At 41.5% G+C, this 23,898-nt stretch overlaps 1 protein-coding gene across 5 annotated transcripts in view; it reads left to right on the top strand.

The window, feature by feature from the left end:
- HIVEP1 (HIVEP zinc finger 1) overlaps positions 1-23,898 on the top strand; it is a 181,496-nt gene that overhangs the window by 142,215 nt on the left and 15,383 nt on the right. For all 5 annotated transcript variants that reach the window (XM_074944877.1, XM_074944876.1, XM_074944879.1 and 2 more), the window contains 3 exons: positions 6,025-6,158; positions 7,576-7,751; positions 20,953-21,054. In XM_074944877.1, coding sequence (XP_074800978.1) covers positions 6,025-6,158; positions 7,576-7,751; positions 20,953-21,054 — 412 coding nt within the window. The remainder of the gene's footprint in view (positions 1-6,024; positions 6,159-7,575; positions 7,752-20,952; positions 21,055-23,898) is intronic.

Genomic DNA, 23,898 nt, shown 5'->3' with positions numbered 1-23,898 from the left:
CTGTCAGGACAGGTAGGATTAAATTGGCCTTTTTTCCAGTTATGTGCATTTAGCCATTTTCTTTGGGAAAGCGAAGTTTTGCATGGGCTTTTCACGATACTTTAGTTTTTGGTTTTTTAAAAGAACAGTTTAACAGTTGTGAGCGGCCTCTCCAAAAAGAAACCCATGTGCGTGATGATGAAGAAAAGAAAATTCTGTCGGAAAATAATTTCAGTTTAGAGTATAAATACTGAGTAACAAGATTCTGAAAAATATTTTGACAAGTGTCCTTTTAAACAGAGGCTGCTGTCATATGTGGCCATTACTTACATTTACACTTACTCTGCTGCCAAAGAAGCAAAGTTACTAATTTTTCTTCAAATGTATATGCTGATTTTTTTTAAAAGTATATTATTATGGTGAAGCTGGAGAGAAATTCATCTCCATTTCTCCAGCTTCTGACTGGCATCAAATTGAGTGACTAGCACTTGTACTTAAGAGTTATAAAAGAAGAAAGTGCTGAAAGAAATAATCACGTGAAGATTAATGTATACCTCAGATTGTGCGAAGGTTAGGATGAAAAAATAGAAATTAAGGATTGAAAAGACCCAACGTGTCTAGCATATACCTTACCAATGCAGGATTTTTTCCCTATAGTATATTCTCAGCTGTTTCCTCCAGTCCAGTTCAGGTTTAACTGACTCAAGCAGTAGGGTTTGAACTGTTTTTCTGGATGCTCAGAATGCTATTACGATATTATCACCTTTCTGAGCTAATCCCAATCCTTAAAAAGGTATTTCTATTGAGATTAGATGTCAGGAGAAGAATGAAGATATGTTGAAGTAAATGCAGGCAGTAAGGAATCCAGGGCTCTTTTCTGTTCTTTACCATTGACTGGACCAGAGGAAATAGTGTGGGCATGGACCATTGATTAAAGTACACCCCAAAGATGTGTGTAATGGATGAAGGGCTATTGCTCCTAAAATAAATAAATACAGTATGTTCAAATAAATTAAAGGCCCAGTGAGCTAATGCAGCCTCTTGGACAGGAGAGGTAGCTACTTGGTCCAAACTCCATTTTCTTCCCTAGACATTACAAGCTCAATCACCTGATATTATTCGTGGTGTCTCAGTAGCTCTCTTAAGACTAGATATTACCTAATTTTGTGTACAATTCTTTTAAAATTTGATTCCCTCTCTGAGGTGATTCTTGGTACAGTTCACTGTGAGGATTTTTTGCTATCAGTAGGCTGAAGAATGGAAAATACCTACTAATCAGATCATTTCCTTTCTTGGATTATGTTTGACAACAATCCAACTCACCATTGGAAAGAAGTTAAATCGGAGCAGTCTTATATTAAACTAGCAAACTATCTCGAAATATTAAAAACATTTTCCCTAAATGTCTCTGTGCCAACGGGGAAAGATGATGGAGTATTATAACATGAAAGTTATAGCTCTGGAAGACTTTGGTTCTGGGTGTAGTTTTCCATGGGACAGTTGTACGTGCCAGCAGTAGCTGTTAAATCCTGGTCTCTGTGCTGCATTAATCACTGTCACTCCAATTTTATACCACTAACTGAAGTTGGTGGATTTAGTGTGGCACAAAACTGGAATAATGCAGAGGTGAATCAGGCCCTTTGCCTCCAGTCATAAGAACAGGGGAAAAGCCACTGAGAGGGTTGTCAGGCATTAGTAATTGAAGAAAGGAAACTTTTACTGTCCAGTATAATTTTTCTTATCAGTTGACCACTAGCTGGGGTCTTTTCGGTTAGGAGCGGGGCACGTTAATGGATTGTATTGCCTGTCCCTGCACTGTACCTCTCAAACAGATAAAGAGAGGACCTGAGTCTTCATGAGGGTCAATTTGGTACTTTTCACAAACACTATTTACAAAAAATAAATAAAAATGCAGATTTTCCAGATTACTCAGTGATTCCTGCAATTCTCTCTGACAGAAATTCAAATAATATTTCTGTTCGTGCATTTCTGTAATAGCAGAAGTTTTGCTACAGCTCACTGGGGTTATCTTGTATGTTATGAACACTAAAAGCAGTGCTAAATTAGCATAAACCAGTTCATTAAAATATGTGACTGTGGGAAGTGGGATGGTAGTTTTGAACACATGGATTTGAATATCCTGTCTCACTGCCATTATGTATAGGTCATATATTTATAAAAGTTAAATTCACCTTGGTGCAGACGGCCCAAGAGCTTGTAAGCTACATAGACCAATTACCTCTGGATTCTCTTCCCCTTTTCCTTTTTATGCCATTACAAATTAAATGTGCAAAAAAAAAAGTTAATTCATTAAGATTGAAAGATCAAGCACTTAAAGTCAGCAAATTCCAAGTGCTGGGAATGATCACACACTGCTGGCCACATTGCACGTAAACTGCATTTTCTATTCCCCTTTCCCTTGTTAAACATAAATGTTAGTCTATTACTTTTTATAGTGTAAGCTATAACATATGCCATGAAATATACAGGAAGTTCAGTATGGTTGAGTAAAGTTTGCACAGCCACTTGAACTTCTGGGTATCTCCTGTCCAGAGTGTTAGATACCTTTATCCTTCATGTTGCATTAACAATATTTTTGCCTGAGGGTGAAATTTATGTTCCACTGTATAAAGCCAAAATTATCAGGCCTGATGTGGAAGAAGTATTTAGAGTCTGGAGAAATGAAAGACCAGCACCAGTCAGGGCACAGAGATGTATCAACTTTACATGCTGGAGTAGCAGCTGCAGCATCCTGCACTTGTGCAGACTTTTAGGGTCATTGGATATGTCAAATTATTAATATACTAGTTTCTTCTTTGACCCATCCCCAATGCTGCAGCTCTCTGCACCATACTTCTACACATGCAAAAAGCAAAAGCATGGCTCAAGTGGCACAGAGGAACTTGTGCAATCCCTTCATACCAGGATGACTGTCACCCTTTAAGAACTGTAGTTTACAGTGTTTTAATATGCAATCAATGTAAATAAATCGCTGAGGTATTGCCTTTCCTGTGAATCCTAAAACCTCCAGCATTCACTTTTATATCCAATAAAAAGCATTTAAAATAATGAGTCTAATATTTTTCTCCTACCATTTTATTGGCCTATTAGTATTAGAAAATGTGCTAGTTATGCCAGCTATACGGGTAGAACAATTTATAAATATGGCTGTAATAACTGTCAGCTAATTAGATCATTGCCTCATTTTATAAATACCCTAGACTTGGAAGGATTAGTTTTCAGCTGGTAAATGTTGTAGAATTCAGCCTTCACAGAAAAAAATGATAGAAAATAATCTCCTTTAATAATCAAGGGAAAACTAAAAAAATTCTTTTGCATTGTTAGATGACTGGTACACTCTTAGTTTTCTCTGGCAATAAGAAACAAATATGGAATACTGTTATCAAGGGTTTTTGGAATCTCTGCTTTGAAAGTTACTAAATTGTGAATGGACCACTCTTACAGTGAAAATCTGAACATAAGAATGGCTATACTGGGTCAGACCAAAAGTCCATCCAGCCCAGTATCCTGTCTACCAACAGTGGCCAATGCCAGGTGCCCCAGAGGGAGTGAACTTAAAAGGTAATGTTCTAGTGATCTCTCTCCTGCCATCCATCTCCACCCTCTGACAAACAGAGGCTAGGGACACCATTCCTTACCCATCCTGGCTAATAGCCATTGATGGACTTAACCTCCATGAATTTATCCAGTTCTCTTTTAAACCCTATTATAGTCCTAGCCTTCACAACCTCCTCAGGCAAGGAGTTCCACAGGTTGACTGTGCGCTGAGTGAAGAAGAACTTCCTTTTATTTGTTTTAAACCTGCTACCCATTAATTTCATTTGGTGGCCCCTAGTTTTTATATTATGGGAACAAGTAAATAACTTTTCCTTATTCACTTTCTCCACACCACCCACAATTTTATATACCTCTATCATATCCCCCCTTAGTCTCCTCTTTTCCAAGCTGAAAAGTCCTAGTCTCTTTAATCGTTCCTCATATGGGACCCGTTCCAAACCCCTAATCATTTTAGTTGCCCTTTTCTGAACCTTTTCTCATGCCAGTATATCTTTTTTGAGATGAAGGGACCACATCTGTATGCAGTATTCAAGATGTGGGCGTACCATGGATTTATATAAGGGCAATGAGATATTCTCCGTCTTATTCTCTATCCCTTTTTTCATGATTCCTAACATCCCATTTGCTTTTTTGACTGCTGCTGCACACTGCGTGGACGTCTTCAGAGAACTATGCACAATGACTCCAAGATCTTTCTCTTGATTAGTTGTAGCTAAATTAGCCCTCATCGTATTGTATGTATAGTTGGGGTTATTTTTTCCAATATGCATTACTTTACATTTATCCACATTAAATTTCATTTGCCATTTTGTTGCCCAATCACTTAGTTTTGTGAGATCTTTTTGAAGTTGTTCTTCACAGTCTGCTTTGGTCTTAACTATCTTGAGCAGTTTAGTATGATCTGCAAACTTTGCCTCCTCACTGTTTACCCCTTTCTCCAGATCATTTATGAATAAGTTGAATAGGATTGGTCCTAGGACTGACCCTTGGGGAACACCACTAGTTACCCCTCTCCATTCTGAAAATTTACCATTTATTCCTACCCTTTGTTCCCTGTCTTTTAACCAGTTCTCAGTCCATGAAAGGATCTTCCCTCTTATCCCATGACAACTTAATTTACATAAGAGCCTTTGGTGAGGGACCTTGTCAAAGGCTTTCTGGAAATCTAAGTATACTATGTCCACTGGATTCCCCCTTGTCCACGTGTTTGTTTGACCCCCTCAAAGAACTCTAATAGATTAGTAAGACATGATCTCACTTTACAGAAACGGTGTTGACTTCTGCGCAACAATTTATGTTCTTCTACGTGTCTGACAATTTTATTCTTTACTGTTGTTTCAACCAATTTGCCCGGTACTGACTTTAGACTTACTGGTCCGTAATTGCCAGGATCACCTCTAGAGCCCTTCTTAAATATTGGCGTTACGTTAGCTATCTTCCAGTCACTAGATATAGAAGCTGATTTAAAGGACAGGTTACAAACCATAGTTAATAGTTCCACAATTTCACATTTGAGTTCTTTCAGAACTCTTGGGTGAATACCATCTGGTTCCGGTGACTTGTTACTGTTAAGTTTCTCAATTAATTCCAAAACCTCCTCTAGTGATACTTAGTGAAACATATGTTTAAATTAATATAACCTATAAGTATCTCTTCTTTGTATACGTCTGTCTTTCTCCCCTCTTCATCTCTGTTGCCAGTTGTCAGCCACCCTTCAAGGCAGTGAGATACTAATGGTTCATGTGCCCCGGTAGAATCTGAGCATTGCAGCTACAAGACACGAATTTTTGAGGGAGACATGTCCCCCGCAGTCCCTTGTGACTGCTCTAATGAGCAAGTGGTTGGAATGTATGGTGCTCATGAAATGTAGTCCTGATACAATACTAGTAGTTCCAGAGGAGAAAGTGGAAATAACTGGTTTGTATGGCTAAAAGTTCTCACTTCTAGTCAAACTATGGAGGACAGCAGCATCCTGGTGCAGCTGAGGAACATCACCTAAGAGAGTCCTGAGGTTGCAGCTGGCATGACCGCCACTGACTTCATGGCTTCTGCCACAGAGATAAAAGGGGCCAAGAGACATGGAGAGGCATAGGAGGCCCTCTTCAGATTTCAGGGGACTAAGTAGGTTTGTGGCCCAAACTTCATGCTTGTTCCATAACCCCACCTAAGCCGAGCCCTTGACACAGAATGAGGAGGCCACTTTGAATGCAAACTCACAGCATTCCCATTTGCCATGAGAGAGTAATTTCCATAAAGGTCAATGGGTCCATAAACTCTCAATGTGTAGTAGGAAAAAGTAGGAAATAAGATCTGCAATCTGTGTTACAGGTATGGCTTCTAAAGCAATTTGTATATATAATTGGTTTTTTACTTTGTTTACTTTTAATTTACTGACTTGAATAACATAATGAAGGGTGCTAACATCAACTGTAGTCAGAAATTTATAAATTTCCTATTTTCTTTCAGCGGGCATTAAATAAAAAAAAAATGACTCCAAGTGAATTGAGCAATAAAGAAAACTCTGAAACGAGCACTGAGCATGATAAAGAAAATTCCTTTACCAAAACCGAACCAAGAAGAGTTAAAATATTTGATGGAGGGCAAGTATATATGTTTTTAACCAAAAACTGTTGGGGATAATTATTTCTTGGTTCTGGGCTTTGTTTGATAGTATGATGTTGTTTCCTCTTTCAATTTATTTCAATTAACAGTTCCTAAACTGTGGCATGTAGACCAGTGATGGTCTGTGGAATGCTTCCTGGTTTTCCCTAGAGAAAAAGCAAATCATATCTTCCATGGTGGTGCACAGATAAAAGGAGAAAGATTAAATGAAGAAACAGTAAAGAGTGGGATTAATTTTTTCCAAAGAACACGACACTCATCACATTAAAAATGTCTCATGTTATAGCTAGAGGCATAGGTATTTTCCTAATGTTACCAGTCCATGTAAGTGATTTCTGTTGCTGCCACAATTATGTTCTGTGATTGTGGATGGGAGGGGAGCTGGTCTAAGTGATCGGGCCTGGGCAGGATGGTGGTCCTCAATACAATCTCTGTTTACATGCATTCTGTGCTGTGAAAAAGTTGGAGAGCTCTAGCTTCCAAAGCACCCTGAAAATTTTACTGAAAATAATAAGTACTGTAACATTTTGCATCAGATATCAAATGGCTCATCAAAATAAGTCACTTGCATGTGGCACCCTCCATGTAACATATTTCAACAGTTCTTTGTAATAGTAAAGTAACACTGACATTTTTAAAGGTTTTGGGGGGGAACAAAGAGAAGAGAGACGACATGACTTAGGTGATTGGTGATGATGAGATCCCAGGGCCATTCATTTCTAGGCTGATGAATCCAATCCAGGGCAATGGTGAGCATAAGTTTATTACCATCTGCCCAGGCAAAGTGATATTGCTTTTCTCTGCCCATTTCCTAATGGGTAGGATCCACTTCACAAAAAATCATCACCTCAAGTGGCATCCTGGATGATGTTCTCAGCAGAGAAGTTCAGGTGAATGAATGGCAGTAGACTCTGAAGTACACTTTCATCCAGAGGGGGTCCCACTAGGTTAAGAGTGAAGTACATTGGTAGGGATGTGTGAGGAATTTTCCACTGTCATAACCCAGGCTATTCCTGTTACATAGACCTCAGTCTCCAACATGTTCTTCTTTTAGCACCTTCCTCCTCCCCACAAAAATTGACAGTTTTTAGAAGTGTGTGTATGTGTTAAACAGATTTAAGATTAAGTTTGGAATCTAGATGTTTGTTGTATGGGGGGAAGCCCATTCTTAGACATTAGGATTCCACCTAGTAAAATAACTGAAGACTAAAATGCCATGAGTTGATCAGAGACAGGCTTTGATTTGGACATCATTCATTCACATATTACATTATTTCTGGAATTCTGTTCATTCTACTGCAATTCTAATTTTCTGACTTTAGCTGACATAGGACTTTAGCTAGAAAATAACCCACTTCATAACAAACCTCCTCACTGTTACCATATTGTTGATAGGTACAAATCAAATGAAGAATACGTGTATATTCGGGGAAGAGGAAGGGGAAAGTATATCTGTGAAGAATGTGGTATACGTTGTAAGAAACCAAGTATGTTGAAGAAGCATATTCGTACGCATACAGATGTCCGTCCTTACCACTGCAACTACTGCAACTTCTCCTTCAAAACTAAAGGTAGAGGCACTTGTCACAGCTAGTTATTTTTTCCTTTTTCTTTTTCTTTTCTTTTCTACCTACTTGAAACTGCCTTTTGATTTCTTAAAAAAAAAAAAAAAAACAGCAAGACTGAATATAGAGTATGGAGGTAATAAAATGAATTGAACAAATGGTGTTACAGTAACATCTATAAAATGTTGTGGTGGTCTTCAAGCAATGTCCCTAAGCGTGCTCCATGTGTGCCTTTGATTTGGAGATTTGTTGTGTAGATCCTGGTCAGGCCACACATGAGTCATACACATCCTCATGCTCCTTATCGAGGGCATGTAAGGCCATGCAGACTAACCACCTTCGGTTCCTTCTCAACGGACTTGGTCTGAGATGGAGTGCTAGTGTACCCACTTGTCTTCAGTCTCATTTTCTTTCTTTACCTTTCCTTAAATTTAATCTTTTCAATAGTTCATTTTGTAGAGAGGTTTGTTCTATAATCATTCCCCCCCCCCCCATTTTTTTTTTCTTTTGAGATCCCCATCATCCCACGGTATACCAGAGTCTCTGGGTTTTAAACATTGCCACGGTTGCTGGGAAGCTATGCTGGTCAGTGATAGGCATTCCTGGCATATCTGTTGCTTGGAAAAACACATATCCCTCAAAAGTGTATCGTCTGCTCAGCTTTTGAAAGCAGAGCTAGGAAGAATCTGGAGACAAAGCTTAAATTCTTAACGATGGAATGTTCTCTCCATCCGGCCTTGGATCCAGGCAAGGAGACCCCCATCTCCATCCCCACACAGCAGTCTCTGAATGAGCATAGTGTCCCGTCAATATCTACATACTTGTCCAGGTCTACTTGGGAAGGATCATCAGAGAACTCAGGAAAGACTCCTAGAAAGAGGGCCAATTCTCTGCTTTGAGAAAACCTTCATCTCCTCAAAGTAAGATAACATTGAAGATCTCACATCCCAATATGGGTACTGCTGAGTCTCCATGTTCCATCAGTACCAGCCCTGTGCCTGGAGCTCCAAGCTCCTCTAAGACTAAAGGCACCAAACATGCCTTGGTACCAGGATCCTTCTCCATACCACAGCAGCAGGACACTGCAGTGAAGGAGTTTAAGCACTCTACTCCTAAAAGGACAACACCTAGAACATACTCAGTACTCTCCATTCCTAGGCCAGGGAGATGATGTGCCAGGGAAAAGGCATACTACTTACACTGTTTCGGTTCCTCCCAAGCCATCTTGTTCATTGCTGTCTACTTCCATCAGATGAGATTTACCAGAGCAGTCTATGCTGTTGGTTGACTCTGAAACTTGCCCCGTGCCAACCCACTCTGTACCACAGGAATTCAGACACTCCAGTTATTTATTCGTTTCAGATGAGCTGAAGTCTCACCAATAATGTTACCAAATGTCTGTTGGTAGCAAGAGTGACATGGTGACTGAGACTGGACCTTTCCCCAGTACCGTTCAGTCCTCCAGCACCTTCTAAAAGTGGCAGAGTACTTCCTTTAGATGAGGAGTTCTTTCTGACTCCTAATCTCAGTGCAGGATTCCCCTACTCACCAAAGGAACTTCCCTCCTGTTACTTTTGGGGAGAGAAGGGAGTTACACCCAGGACAAATCCGTGCCCCACACTGATTCAAGCACCATCCCATTTCCTATGGACCCCCCTCAGTGGCTAACCTGGGATCCTTGGCCTAAATATCAACAGCAATTCTCATGCGTCCCTAGTCTTTCTCTTGGAGACCACAGAAGGAGACTTTCTCCTACTTCATCTCTTCCTCCTCCTTTACCTCACGTGCAGGAATCCTTTGAAGAGCAGGAGGCCAGAACAGATAAGGATGCTAATTTGCAAATTAATATCTCCTCCTCCTCTCCAAATGAGATGATTATGCCGCCTCCACCTTTGGCTGATGATTTCAAACAGTTCCAGGACTTAATGAAATGTACTGCACACTCTTTACAGATCCCCTTAGAGGAGGTCAGAGTCACAGCATAAGCTCCTGGATATTCTCCAGTGGACACTCTCTGCTCGAGTAGCCTTGCCAATTACTAAGCCCTGCTGGATCCTACCAAGACCATTTGAAAGACTCTGGTAACAATACCACCACCATGTAAGCATGCCGATTTAAAAAAAAAAAAAAAAAAAAAAAAAGTCCAGACAAGGACTCTGAATTTTTATTTTCCAATCTTGCACCTAACTCTCTGGTTGTGGAAGCAGTGACTGAATGCAAGATTCCCAAACCACTTGCTGAAGGCACAAACATTCAGGATGGTGACTCTTGCAGCTATAACTTCATCATTGGAACTGGGGGATTGATTTTCAGCCTTTGACCTTCAGGATGCGTATGTTCATGTCACAATTTATCCAGCTCACAAGAGATTCCTTCAGTTTCTGATCAGTTGAGATCACTTCCAGTATCAGGTGCTTCCTTTTGGCCTGTCGTCTGCCCCAAGGTTATTCTTGAAAGTATTGCCAGTGGTCATTGCTTATCTTCATCTGGGGATAATTGTTTTTCCATGCCTTGACAACTGGCTATTCAAGGGCCAGTCTTACAAGATTCTCTCCACCATAAAGACAGCAATGTCTCTGGTTCCACGAGTTAGGTATTCATCTCAGCATCAGTAAATCCACTCTAAGACCTGTGCAAAGGATAGAATTCATAAGGGCATCCTTAGATGCACCATGAGCAAGAGCTTACCTGCCCATGGACAGGGTCATGTCCTTAACAAACCTCATCTAAAAAATTCAAATCAGTCCACAGACATCAACAAGAAATCGCCTTCAACTACTCAGACACGTGGCAGCTTGTACTTTTATGACACAACATGCTAGGTTATGCCTTTGATGTTTCCAGGGCTGGCTCAGGATGGTTTATGTCCCCGAACAAACGCAGCCTGCAGAAACTGGTGTCAGTCCCTCATCGAGCACAAGTACTCCACTGGTGGAAAGACTCAGGCAATGTTTGTGTAGGTGTTCCATGCATCCAGCTCTCCCCAGCCATCACCATAATGAAGGCTGCAACTCTGGTGGGTTGGGGAGCACACTTAGGGATCCACACCATTCAGGGCGAATGGTCTGCACAAGAAGCATAGTTGCACATCAACATCCTGGAGCCGAGGACAGTCAGAAATGCCTGTATCTACTTCCTGCCATTAAATCAGGAGCAGTTTCATAAAAATCATGATGGACAACGTAGTCTGCATGTTCTATATCAACTGGTGTGATGGACGGTGGGGTAGGCATGAGATCCCCTTTGTGTGAAACAGTGAGGCTATGGAACCACTGTATAACCAACCGCATCCTAATTTTGGCAGCCTACCTCTCGGGTACAAAACACTGAGGCTGATGACTTCAGCAGGCACTTCTCAAGCAATTACAAATGAGAGATGGAGTCCTGGATTCTCAGTCACATTTTCCTGACTTGGGGAGTTGCACTTCCCCTCACACACTAGGGGAAGTGCTTTCCTCATTAGTAGATGAGGGGCCTTCTGTATGCATTTCCTCCAGTGCCCCTGATATTGAAGGTGATAAACATGATCAAGCAAGACAAAGCCAAGATCATATTAATAGTTCCAGTGTGGCCCAGATAGGCCTGGTACGCTTACCTGATTCACCTTGCTGTTTGCCCAGTGATGAGTCTTCCATCCATCCTGGGACCCAGTGATGTGGGGGAAGCCCGGAACCCAGGCTCCAGCTCAAGCCTAAATGTCTACATCGCAATTTTACAAGTCTACTCCAGAGCCTGAGTCAAATGAAATGGGCCAGCCATGAGTATTTAATTGCAGTGTAGACGTACTCAAAGACTCATTACATCACATCACACCTTATATAGAAAATTTGTTATCTGAATTTCATATCTATCAAGATATCTATCTTCTAGTTTTCTTCATGAATCCACATTGCACCAGGATGGATGTTGCCTTCTATACCCTAGACATCAGAAGAACACTGGCCTCTTATTTAGACCAAACCAGATCATTTGGAAAATCTCCAAGACTATCAATTGCTGAATGTCCAAAGGATCCACAATCTCCAACCAGTGACTCTCCAGATGGATTTCTGGATGTATTATTCCTTGTTATGAATCTGCCAATTTACAAGTGTCTTCTAGGGTATTGACCATTCCATGAGGTCTTTCTCTACCTCTGTGACATTACTCAAAAACATTCCCCTTGTCCAGATCTTCAGAGCTGCAGCTTGGTCTGCAATACATATGTTTTCCAAGCACTACATGTTGGTTCATTCTTCTAGATGAGACGCTTGGTGCCTTGGGAATGCAGTCTTGTCTTTAGTATTGGACTCAACTCCAAAGCTTCTTCATGTTGAGGATACTGCTTGAAAGTCACCTGAAATGGGGCACCCAAAGGGAGACTACTCAAAGGAAAAAAGAGACATTGCTCTCCTTGTGCAGTAACTGGAGTTCTTTGAGATGTGTGTCCTTGTGAATGCTCTGCCACATGTCCTCTTTCCCCTGTTTCAGTGTTTCTTGTATGGGACTTTGTGATGGAGAACAAACTGAGGGCAGTTTGCCTGTGCAGCCCTATATGCCCTTGGTGTGCAGCACGAGCAGGCACTACCACCAAAAGTTTCCGATTGAAGGCACGTATAAGCGCATCTGAAGTGCAGCACCCATAGGGACACACGTCTTGAAGAACTCCAGTGACTGCACAAGGTGAGTAACCTGATGATAAATCATTACCTACTCACCTGACACTTAGTTTTCAGGATTCTCAGTGCTGCGAAGAACTCTTAATTGTCTGAGAGTGTAGTTCTGCACTGCTCTTAAAATATAAAATTTAGAATTCTGACATGGTATGTAACAGTTATGTTTCTAATTTAACTTAGTTTCCTTCTCTGAGTGGCCTCTGCACATTCCTAAGAGTGGGAATGTGCAGAGGTTATTTCAAAGAACTCTAGTAACAGGTGAGTAGCCTTCATTTTCAGATTTGCTTGTTCTAGGTTCATATATATTGTACATGTGATTAGATTGGCAAAGGATTAAAGTAATTACCAATCTTAATAGTTCTCACCAAGTGATTCTTCAAGAATATGGATTTTCTATTTTACTTGCTTTGACACCAGCTCTGGGCTCTCAACACTCTGTGTCACATCCACTGACCTTCTAGCCAAGATGAAATTGGGTGGGTAGTATCTGAGCCTCCCTCAGGAGCAGCCAGAGAAATTGATAGGGAGGGACTCCTATTCCTCACCATTCTCTCCACCTACGATCTGGGAGTTCTGAATTGCAGAGGCAGCACAATCATATATGGGTTTCTGAGTCTAGAGCAGGAGACTAAGCTAGCTTTAATTTGACCTTTTAAATGATCAGTCCTTTTCTAACACAATTATTTTCTTAACTATAGAATTCTGTCTCGTGTGGCTGAACTGTTTTCTTCTTAATTGAATGAGTAACAGAGTAACAAACACTGTACTAATGACATGCTTATTATAGTGTTTTTAAATTGTATTTTAAAAAAATTAAATCTGATCTTTGCTTTAAACTTTCATGCAACTATATCACTATGATCTCAGAGAAACTCTTGTGTTAAGTAGGGTCAGGCCTAGTCAGCACTGGAGTGGAAAACTTCCTACAGTATCTTGTTTTGTTTTGAAAGTGATGCACGTAATTCAGCAGGTGTGTCGGAACTTAGTACTCCATCACAGTGTAGGGAGTACACATGTTTGTGATGCAGTCTTTTCGATGAAATGTCAAATGGAGGCTTTTATCACTTCTGATCATGAAAGGTCCAATGGGAGTTTTTGCAAGAGTGGGTGTGCTGGCCATATTCCAAACTCCTAATTAAATTCCGCCTACCTCAATTCCCCTGTCACTTTAGTTGGATACAATATTCACTTCCTGTCCTGATTTTCATCAGCAGGGTCTACGCCTGCACCCCAAACACCCTCATGCCCCAATGCAATAGTATATAGGAAGGGGCGGACCTGCCGCAACTCCATTTCCTTCTCAGTTGCCTGCAGCTTGACATGATGCATCACAATGTCCATTTTCTAGCCATGCTGCTTTGTATACCTCTCGCTGATTTTTTTCCTTATTTTTCTAGTGGTACTTTTGTTTTATTATTTTTCCATTATTTAGCACAGTTGGAGTGGGGGTTCCCCTCATCCTCTCTTTTTGCCTGATATGGTCCTTTATCGCTTTTCTTGGTCCTCACTATATGATCTTGAGTATGGGTTATGCCCAAGAGCCCAGGCTTCAAACCCTGCCAGACCTGCCATCGGTTTTTCCCCACAGTGACGAATATTCAGGCTGCCTTTGGGAGTCTCACATCCCCTCCAAATTAGAGAGACAAGGTGAGTGAGGCAATATCTTTTATTGGACCAGGTGTTGGTGAGAGAGACAACAGAAGACAGACCAGTCAAAGATATTATCTCACCCACCTTGGCTCTCTAATATTTTGGGACTGACACAGCTGTGACAACACTGAATATCTTCTCCAAATGTAAGCTCTGGTCAGGATTTAAGAGCAGATCTAAGAAGTTGAGAGAAGACAGGCTAGAACTCCTGCTAATTGAGTGCTCACTGTGACTCATGGGTCCATGTCACCCCAATGTTCCCGGGACCTGTCTGACTGCTTCTGCTCTAGTGGTAAGCAAAGACCCAGGGGGCTCTGCAGCAGACCTTCAAAGAAGAAAAGACTCCATTCTCTTAAACAGGATAAGAAATGGGGAAAGTCTCCCTTGGGTCTGGGTCTCAGGAGACTTCACATCCTTCTACGGGTTCCTCTGAGACTCTCATCCCCTCCAGTACCAATTCTGCAACAGTGGCAAAGAAGCCACTTACCTAGAAGACTCCTTAAGTGGCATCAATGTTTGGACTGGACTCAGTGCCTTCAAAACAGGGATTGCAGAGTCTAGACAAAATCCTCATCACACGCTTATCATTCTTTGGTACCATCTCCACCTGCCATACTGACTCCTGAGGATCCCCATCTGGAGTCCCCAATACCATCCAGATTCCTGTTCGACAAGGACCTCTGTTCCCTGGAAGAGCCTGAATTGCCACTGTTGAGACACTCTCCACCGTATCAACTCATTTTTCTGAACCTGTTTACTCTCCGTCTATGCCTTCTTCGATGGTGTCTCATCCTCTGGTACCAACAAGGTCCCCATGGGCACACTTTGAGGGTACTGAGAAAGATTTCCAGTTGGTACCAACACAACTTTCCCTGGTGCCACCTCATCAGCCAACCCACCTATCAAACCTCTTTACCAATAAAGGTGCATATACCATGCCAGAGTCTGGTATCAACTAGACCTCCAGTGCTGGCATCATCCACTCCCCCAGTGGATATGGGGAATGACACCTCATCTGACTCTTAAGTGTCTATACATGGGTCCTCTGCCTTCCTGCCACCTTCTCTTAAGGCTCAACCTGAGGAGGAAACTCTTAGTGGGAAACACACCCATGGACCCTGGCAAGGACTACCGTGGGGCCCTTCCTTTTTTACTTTGTCCCAGTTCAGTGAGCAGTCTGGAACCCCTGCGACCCATATGGTGACCATTTCTACCAGGTCTCCTCTTGTAAGAGGGCATGTCAGGAGCAACAAACAGTGTTATTGAGCCTTGCTCTTACAATACTTCTCACTGAGGAGCAAGTACTAGTTGAGGAGGAAGAAACACCTTCCCACAAGTGCTCCTCCTCATCAGATGAGGCTGTCATGCCTCCTCCACCATTTTAGTGTGATAATATCAAGGCCTTTCAAGACCTGATGAAACATATAGTGGACAGTTTGCAGACTCATTGGAGGAGATACAGGAACCCCAACATTCCATCAGACATCTTTCATCCATCTCCCCAGGCCAAGATTGCCTTGCCCATCAATGATGTTTCATTAGCCCAAGTAATGCAAGGTGTGGCAAGCTCCAGCTACTATTCCAGCTCCTGCAAATGGGCTGACAAGCAATATCATATTTCACCCAGAGGGTCAGAGTGTTTTTTTTCCTCCTACTTTACAACCAACTCTCTGGTTGTTGAGACCGCAAACAAGAGGAACAGATAGCATCAGTTCCATTCAAAACCATCAGACAAAGAGCCGAAGCGACTGGATCTTCTGGGTCACAAGATACTCATTTGCTTCTTTGCAATTCAGAATAGCCAATTACCAAGCCCTATTACCAAGCCCTGATGGCGAAGTATGACTTCAAAAACTATTCTTTTTCTCAGGCTTTATTAAACACTTGCCTCAGGATCAGAGAGGGCAATTTCAGGCCCTCATTACAAAAGGCCAGACAGTTGCTAAGGCACCTCTACAGGCTTTGCTCAAGGCCACTGACACAGCTGCACTTTCCATGGCTACAGCAGTAGTCATGCACCAAGCTTCTTGGCAGCTGTCTTCCAGCCTCCTCCGGAAGGTAAAAAATACTGTTGAGGGCCTTCCTTTTGAGGGACGCAAGTTGGTTAGTGACACCACAGGCGGGTCTCTTCGCAGGTTGCAGACTGCTCAGTGATCTCGTCCAGTCCACTACTAGCCCCTGAGACCAGCTGAATCCCCCCACCCCAGGAAGAAGCCCAGGTTCCCTAAGAAAGGGCCCTCCTCTTCAGTGAACTCCCAACCAGTGATGTCCTCAAAATACCAGTTTTGACCTATTGGTCAAGGGCCACGAGCTACCATCTACTCTGGATCCTACGCTGCACCTCCCCCTCTCCCACCCTTATGGGAATCATCTATCCCATTTTCTACCTTTGTGGGAGTGCATCACCTCAGACACATGGATCCTGGAGTTGATTTTCACAGGCCATTCCATCAAGTTCAGCTCCTTACCACCCCCTCACCCTTCTTCCCTATCCCTCTTCAGGGCCATTCTCACAAGAATCTTTTGAGACAGAAGGTATAATCTCTCCTAACCCTGGGATCGATTGAACTTATTCTACTGGATTTCCTCTAAAAAGGTTTAAATCTTGGTATTGCTTGGTCCTGAAGAGAGTTGAAGGACAGAAATCAAGTCTGGACCTCAGGATTTTCAACACTTTCATCTGTGATCAGCATTTCAGAATGATAACCCAAGGAACAATAATTCCCTCTCTGGATCCGGGAGATTGGTTAATTTCCCTTGACCTCCAGAATGCTTATTTCCATCTCACCTTTCTGCCAGCCCAAGGTCTTTACCACAGTCTTATTGGTTGCCACAGTCCATCTTGCTAGATGGAAATAATCATCTTCCCCTACCTGGACAATTGGCTCCTGAAAGGTCGCTCATTTCTAGAGGCTCAGGCAGTAACTGGCAAAGCTCTAGCTCTTTATCACTCACTAGGCATCTGTCTCAACCTGAAAAAATCTACCCTTATACCCAGATAACACAGACTTCATCAGGGCCACTGTGGACTTCTCCAGTGCCAATGAGTATTTGCCCAAGGACAGATTTACCTTGAAGTTCAAAGACACAGTAAATCGCAGCATCGACTTGCTTACAATTTCTGGGCCGTATGGAAGCCTGTACATTTGTGGCACCCTTAGCAAAGGTACACTCTTGGTGTCTTCAGGCCTGGCTGAGAACCATCTATATCCCCAACAAGCACAGTCTATTGGAACAGGTATCAGTTCCTTGGAGAGTACTAAACACTCTAAGTTGGTGGAAAGATCCACAAAAAGAGTGTGTGGGAGTTCTGTTCCTGCAGCCTCCTCCTATAAGGACCATCATTCCAGGCATCTCGGTGATAAGCTGGGACGCATGCTCCCAGAACATCATAGCGCAAGGAAGATGGACTCCTTGGGAGGCCATACGCCATATCAACATATTAGAGTTCAGAGTGGTTCATTACCCTTGCAAGCACTTCCTACCCCGCAACAGGCGCCACCCAATCAGGATCATGCTGGACAACAGAATAGCAATGTATTATATCAGTTGTCAAGGAGGAGCAAGATCCCAGTCCTTATGCACCAAATCCATAAAAGTTTGGAAATCTAGTGCAATATTACACCATGGGCTAATCTCAGCAGTTTATCTTCCGGGACTACAGATCTCATTGGCAGATTCCCTCTGCAGACACCGACCACAATGGGAGCTGAATGACAAGGTATTCCCAGAGATATTTTACCTGGGGCCAGCTACTGATACATCCCTTCAAAACTCCATCCAGTGTGAAGTGCAGACAATTCTGCTATAGGGAATGGGACCTCCACAACTTGACAAGAAATACCTTAGACATTCCTTGACCTCATGTATTGCTTTATGCTTATCCTCCAATTCTCTTACTGCTTAAGGTTCTTAGAAATTGAAAAAAGAAAAATTAGTAGCCATCCTCTTAGCACTATCTTATCCAAGAGAGGTGTGGTTCCCAGAGCTGACTCGCCTGTTTCTGTGATTGTCTCTCCTTATTCCCCTGACAATGAACCTACTCACCCAAGAGTTGGGATTGATCACTCATCTGAATCTTTCAGCACTTCACCTGAAGCCTGGTTACTGGATGGTTCTCTGGTATAGAACAAGACTGCTCCCCAGAGGTACAAACTGTACTGCTTCATAGCAGAAAACCTCCAACAAGGAAAATGTACCTGCAGAAGTGAAAATGCTTCCAGTCTGGGTGCAGGCAGAGATATACAGCTCCTTTTGAGTCTTGTCTGTCACACATTCTCAATTACCTGTTCAATTAAAAACCTCATATTTATCATTGAGCTCCGGCAAAGTTCACCTAGCTACTATGGTAGCTTTTCACCTCTCAGTCAAAGGGTTTTCAGTTTTTACTCACCCAACCACAATGAGGTTTATCAAAGGCCTCTTCAACCTCTTCCCTCCTGTCAAGGAACCAACTCCACCATGGGACCTCAACTTACTCCTTATTGCATGGAGGAAACCTCGATTTAAACCTATGGCGAACTGTTCCCTCCTTCATGTGTCCCTTTAAGATCTCATTTCTCATAGCCATCCACTCAGCCAGGAGGGTAATGAAGCTTGGAGTCTTGATCACTGACCTACAGTATATAGTGTTCTATCACAACACGATGACTCTACATCCGTACCCTCGCTTCCTTCCCAAGGTTTCCCATCAACCAGGAGATCCACCTCCTTGTGTTTTATAGTAAGACTCAGACTTAGAGAGAAGACTCAAGCTTTCCCACACTGGATGCAAGGAGAACTCTTGACTTGTACCTAGACAGAGGTAGACCCTTTAGGGCTTCACCCAGGTTTTTCATCACAATTGCAGAATGCATGAAAGGACAAGCAGTGTCCACCCAAAGACTATCCAAATTGGTTGCAGGATGCATTTTACCCTGTTATGAAGCCTCGGGGGTTCACCTTCCTCCAAGACTTGAGGTCATTCCACCAGTGTTCAATCTACCTCAGTAGCCCTGCTGAAAAACATACCGTTGAGATATCTGCAGGACAGCAACCTGATCTTCGGTACAAATGTTTTCCCAGCATTACGCTCTTGTGACTGCACCCAGAGCTGATGCAGATTTTGGCAAGGCTGTTATATGAAAGTGCATCAAAGTTCATAAAATGTCACAAAATAAATGTTGATGGGAAAAGGTATAAAATGGAGACTGAAAGACTTAGTCTAACCAAAAAGACCTATTGACATAACCATGGACTAGGACTATGTTAAGATCATGCCTGGTAAACAAGAGAAGTGTGGGACTGGAAATTAGGTCTAATTGGTGGACAACATAATGAGGGGACGAGCTATTCCACCCATCACTCACTTTTGGAGCTCTTCAGAGAAAAGACTTTGGGGGTGAAAATTGAGTCTGACAATTGCTGACTGAAAAAAGGGGAAGAAGTGAGCTTCACCATCATGGTTTCCACCCTCACCGTCTCCTGGGACCCAGGATCCACTGTGACACTGTTGGGCCTTCGTCAGCCTAATCCTAAGAGATGTCCTGACCAAGCGAGACCAGAGAGAAGGACCCAGATAACATAGCCAGTGGAGGTGGCAAAATCCCAACCAGTGGGGTGTGAGAATTTGTCGAACCCTTCACCCTCTTTCTCCTCTCCCCCGCCCCCTGCCATATTTCCTTCCCTATCTTATTTCTTCTCTTTCCTGTCTCTCTCCTTTTGCTTTCTGTCCAGTGAGAGTCTGGCTTAGCCAGCCAAGACTGCATATTTTGCAACACTGCTGTAAGTTTGTGGCCAGAAAGGCAGCTGAAAGCAATGCCCTAAACAGCACAACTCTGTTACAAGAGGTCAGCCAGGTCTCAAAGTGGCTGAAAAGACCACGTGTTTCTCCAGCAAGGAGATTTCAGGTGAGAATCAACACCAGAGACAGAAGCAGCATTTTTCTGTCGTTGCTGTTCTTTTCTTTCCCCATTTGTGTGCGTTTGTCGTTTTGCCTTCTAGGAAACTGTTTCAAACATCAACAACAGCTCCAGCCGATCTCTACTAACTTTTTCTCTTTTCCTTAATATTTCACATTTCAAATGCTTTAATTGTTTTTCCTCCATTTCTATAACTTTAATAAAAAATTAAAAACACCTTTTATGGCATGTTTGCCATGTGCCAAATTCAGTGAGTCTTGAATCTGAATTTGTCACATGGCACCAAGCAGGTAATGCCACCCTCTGTATACCAAACCCCAAATTTGGTTTAAAATTGTTTAATGGTGGACAGTGACAGGGTCATGTTAACTCCTTTAACTCTTTTGAGTTATTTATTTCATCAAAATTAATATAACAGGCACTTCCACTGTGGTGGTGGCAAGTCCCTACCTCATTCTTGCAAGAAACTTTAGCCATCTAAGCAAGTGACTCCAGGAGAGGGGTTCTTGGTTGTGATAGGCAAGCAGAGATAGGTGCCTCCCTGAAAGGAGTGCGGCTTAGGACACACCCCTCTCCTCTGCATTTTCCATTGGCTAGCTTAGGCGGTTCTCCATCTCGCATACTGTTTTTTGTGGATCTCATTCTTAGATGCCTATCTGTCCCCATTCATTGTATAGTGAGCCTAGGCACCTAACTCAGGCATTTTTGATTGTAGTGTTTGTTCCGGTGATTTTTCTAGGTCCCTACAAGTTAGGTGTTGTGACACTCGGTTCAGGGTGTTAAATGTTTGATAACTGTGGACAGCTTATCCGGGTGTGGGGAAGAGTGAGCTGGTTATATATCATACACAAAATCAAAGTACGCCTGTAACTGTATTTGTCTCAGTGTAGATCCATGTGCAGAATGTGACATGGATACAGAGATATGTATATTTAAAGAGTAAATCTTGGGTACATAGATATGTATATTTAAAGAGTAATTAATTTTTGTTTTTCTCTTAAGGAAACTTGACAAAACATATGAAGTCCAAGGCACACAGCAAGAAATGTACGGATTTAGGAGTTTCAGTAGGCTTAATAGATGACCAGGATGGAGAAGAATATGGTACGGATTTTAAATCTTCATTTTTTTACTCCACCTTTGTACTGATTTTTCTGTCATCTCACGTATCTAGCCTTTCTCACCCAAAGCCTTTGACTTCTGTTAGAAGGAAATGCCAGTGTGATAGACACCTTAGAAATATGATAGAGAGAGTAAAAGATACTAGAAAGACACATAAGCCAAAAAAAAAAAAAAGATGGCATTTGCTAAAAGTTCATTGCTGGGAAAGGTTCAAAAAAATGCTACGCAGTTTAATATCACCAATTTTACAAAACCTCAATATATCTCAGAAACATAAATTTTCCTGCAGAACATGTAGTTCCATATCACAAAATTTCACATTTTTCACTGAAAATAATTTTTCTTAAAAACATCAAATTTTAATATAAAAGTCTCACAAAAATTGGACCAAATGTCAAATCTTCACTAAAATGCTCAAATTATGAACATATTGCTGTAAATATTTTGTGCAGCTCATCCCAGAAAGCAAAAAAGCAGTCATTGTGCTGCATGCAGAAGAAGACTGTGCTCTTGTAGCAGTGATTGAGTGTATATCACTAGGTGGGGTGATATGCCGTTAACAATTCTGCCGCTTTTCCACCTTCACACTTTTTACTGTTTCATTAATAACATGAACATCAGTAAAAGGCATTTATAACAATTGATAAAATTTGAACCAAATCCTGTATTCCTAAAACACTCTCAAAGCTGCCCATGGAAGAAGGTAGGAGGTTGACGCTGTTCCAGAAATGCAGAATTAGGGACATTGCAGATTTTGATTAGTTGAATAAGATGGATCACTAGCAGTGGGCATCTCTGAGAGGTAAGACAGGACATTATTTTAGGACTTAGTTTTGGCTCTAGAAATTCATCAGTGTAGTGATGGAATTCATCCACCCACCCACCTGTACTGCAGTAGGATCAGACATATTTTTTACTTTGGTATATTTTTCTTCTTTACATTGAATAGTTTATTAGATTGTGGAGGAGGCTTTAAAGAGAAAAGTAGTGAAGAGTTTATTGAAAGAAGAAGAAAGGGTAATAGATTAATGCACTTGCTCCCACTTGACAACTAACAGCAGACTAAGTGAATCAGTCTGAATTTAATTCTTAATAATGTTGAGAATGTGACTCAATGTTCTTCAGTTGGTATGACTCAGTAACGTTCTAAGTACAAAGGAAGCGGCATTTGCCCTTTCTGAGCACAAATTGATTTATTCCTTCTGAAGACCAGAAAAAAAAAAAAAGGTAATCTTTCTTATTTGACAACAAAATTCATGAATTAGTCCTCTTAGTAATTGATGTACAAAACAAGTACCACAGAAAATATGCAGCCATTACATAGTCACATTTATTTCTCACTTAGGAACAATTTTATTTCAAATGTTCAGTTTCCACACACAATAAAAAAAAAAAAATGCTGAACTGTTTATTTTTTTAAATACCATTCTGCAGGTATCATAATCTTATTTGGCCTTTTGTAGTATAGGTGATCAGGGATGTTCTATTCACTAGAGTGAAAAAACATAAGTGATTGATAGGTTTATGTTTGCATTGTTAAAGATCTCCCTTTGTAGTAGGAGATTTATGGTTTTGGATTTAAAATCCTCATTAGTACTCTGGACAATTGAGTTATTTTTAAATTATTATTTTAATTATAACTGTTAGACTACGTAGTAGTTCACTAGCATATATTAGGGCACAACATTTTTGCAAGAAAATTACTAAAATGCTATAGCTAAATTTAGTGGGATTTAAAAAAAAAAAAAGAAAGAAAATTGAAATTCATTGAGATTTAGACATTAATTCCATTAGGCTCTTCTGAAAATCCTAGCCTGATCTGAAGTGTCCACTTGCCAGAAACTGCTAAAATCATTAATAGGTGCCCAAATACCAAAACAAAGCACGTAGATAGTGCATAATTCTCTTCAGGGAAGAAAACTTGATACCCAGTCTTGAACGAGACATAGCAAGGATCTGTCGTGTTTCATGTACAGCTGTGTCCCAGACGTAAATTGACCCGAACATTTTTCAATAATCTCTGTAAAAGTTCTAATGTATATCAAAATTTAACCTAGTAGTAGTATGTACGATATATTGTAGAATGATGTATATTTTGCTCTGTTCTACAGAGAAAACAATGCAAGTTTTGGGGAACAGTTAAAATGTTTCTCCTTAAAGAAACTGACTCCATGTATCTTCAGTTTTGGAGTTGTGTGCCAGTACATGCAAATGTAACCCCCACACCTTCTGGGTGTGGTGTTCTGTCCCAGCTAGTGGCACTGACCGCACTTAGCAAGAGAGAAAATGAGTCTGTTCTACAACCGTAGCTAACAGGCAGTTGGCTTTTAGCACATGCGGTAGAGGCTCATGCACTAAGCTCCAGAGGTCCCAAGCTCAGTCCCCCCTGCCGATGACTGGGATCTGTCAGCGTTATACAAGCATAGGACCTTCTAAAAGCAGGGCTCTAGACAAGGTTGTGAATTTTGGGTATGCACTGTAAGGTGTTAAGATTGCATCAGCAAAGAAATGCATGTTGACTGTATGTGTGCCAAGTTTTTTCTCTGCTTACAGTTTGTACGTTTAAGTGCTGCTATTTCACATAGGCTTTTTTAAAGCCTTTATTAGTTTTATGATTTTACAGTTGTGTAAAGTTTTATTTCTCATCAATATTCTCTAGTCTTTGTTTGCCCAAACAAAAGAGAGAGAATTATTTTGATGTATGTAACCACGGCACCTGAATTCATGAAGGATGTACAGGAAGTCTCCCCTTGGGGCATGCAAAAGTAGTAAATGGTTGCTGTGCACCTCTCACCCTCTTTTGTTTCTTTTCCAAAGGCCACTTTC

This window comes from Natator depressus, chromosome 2 (genome assembly GCF_965152275.1).
Source record: "Natator depressus isolate rNatDep1 chromosome 2, rNatDep2.hap1, whole genome shotgun sequence".
In the NCBI taxonomy this organism is placed as follows: Eukaryota; Metazoa; Chordata; order Testudines; family Cheloniidae; genus Natator; species Natator depressus.
This window is presented reverse-complemented; position numbering and strand designations above follow the sequence as displayed.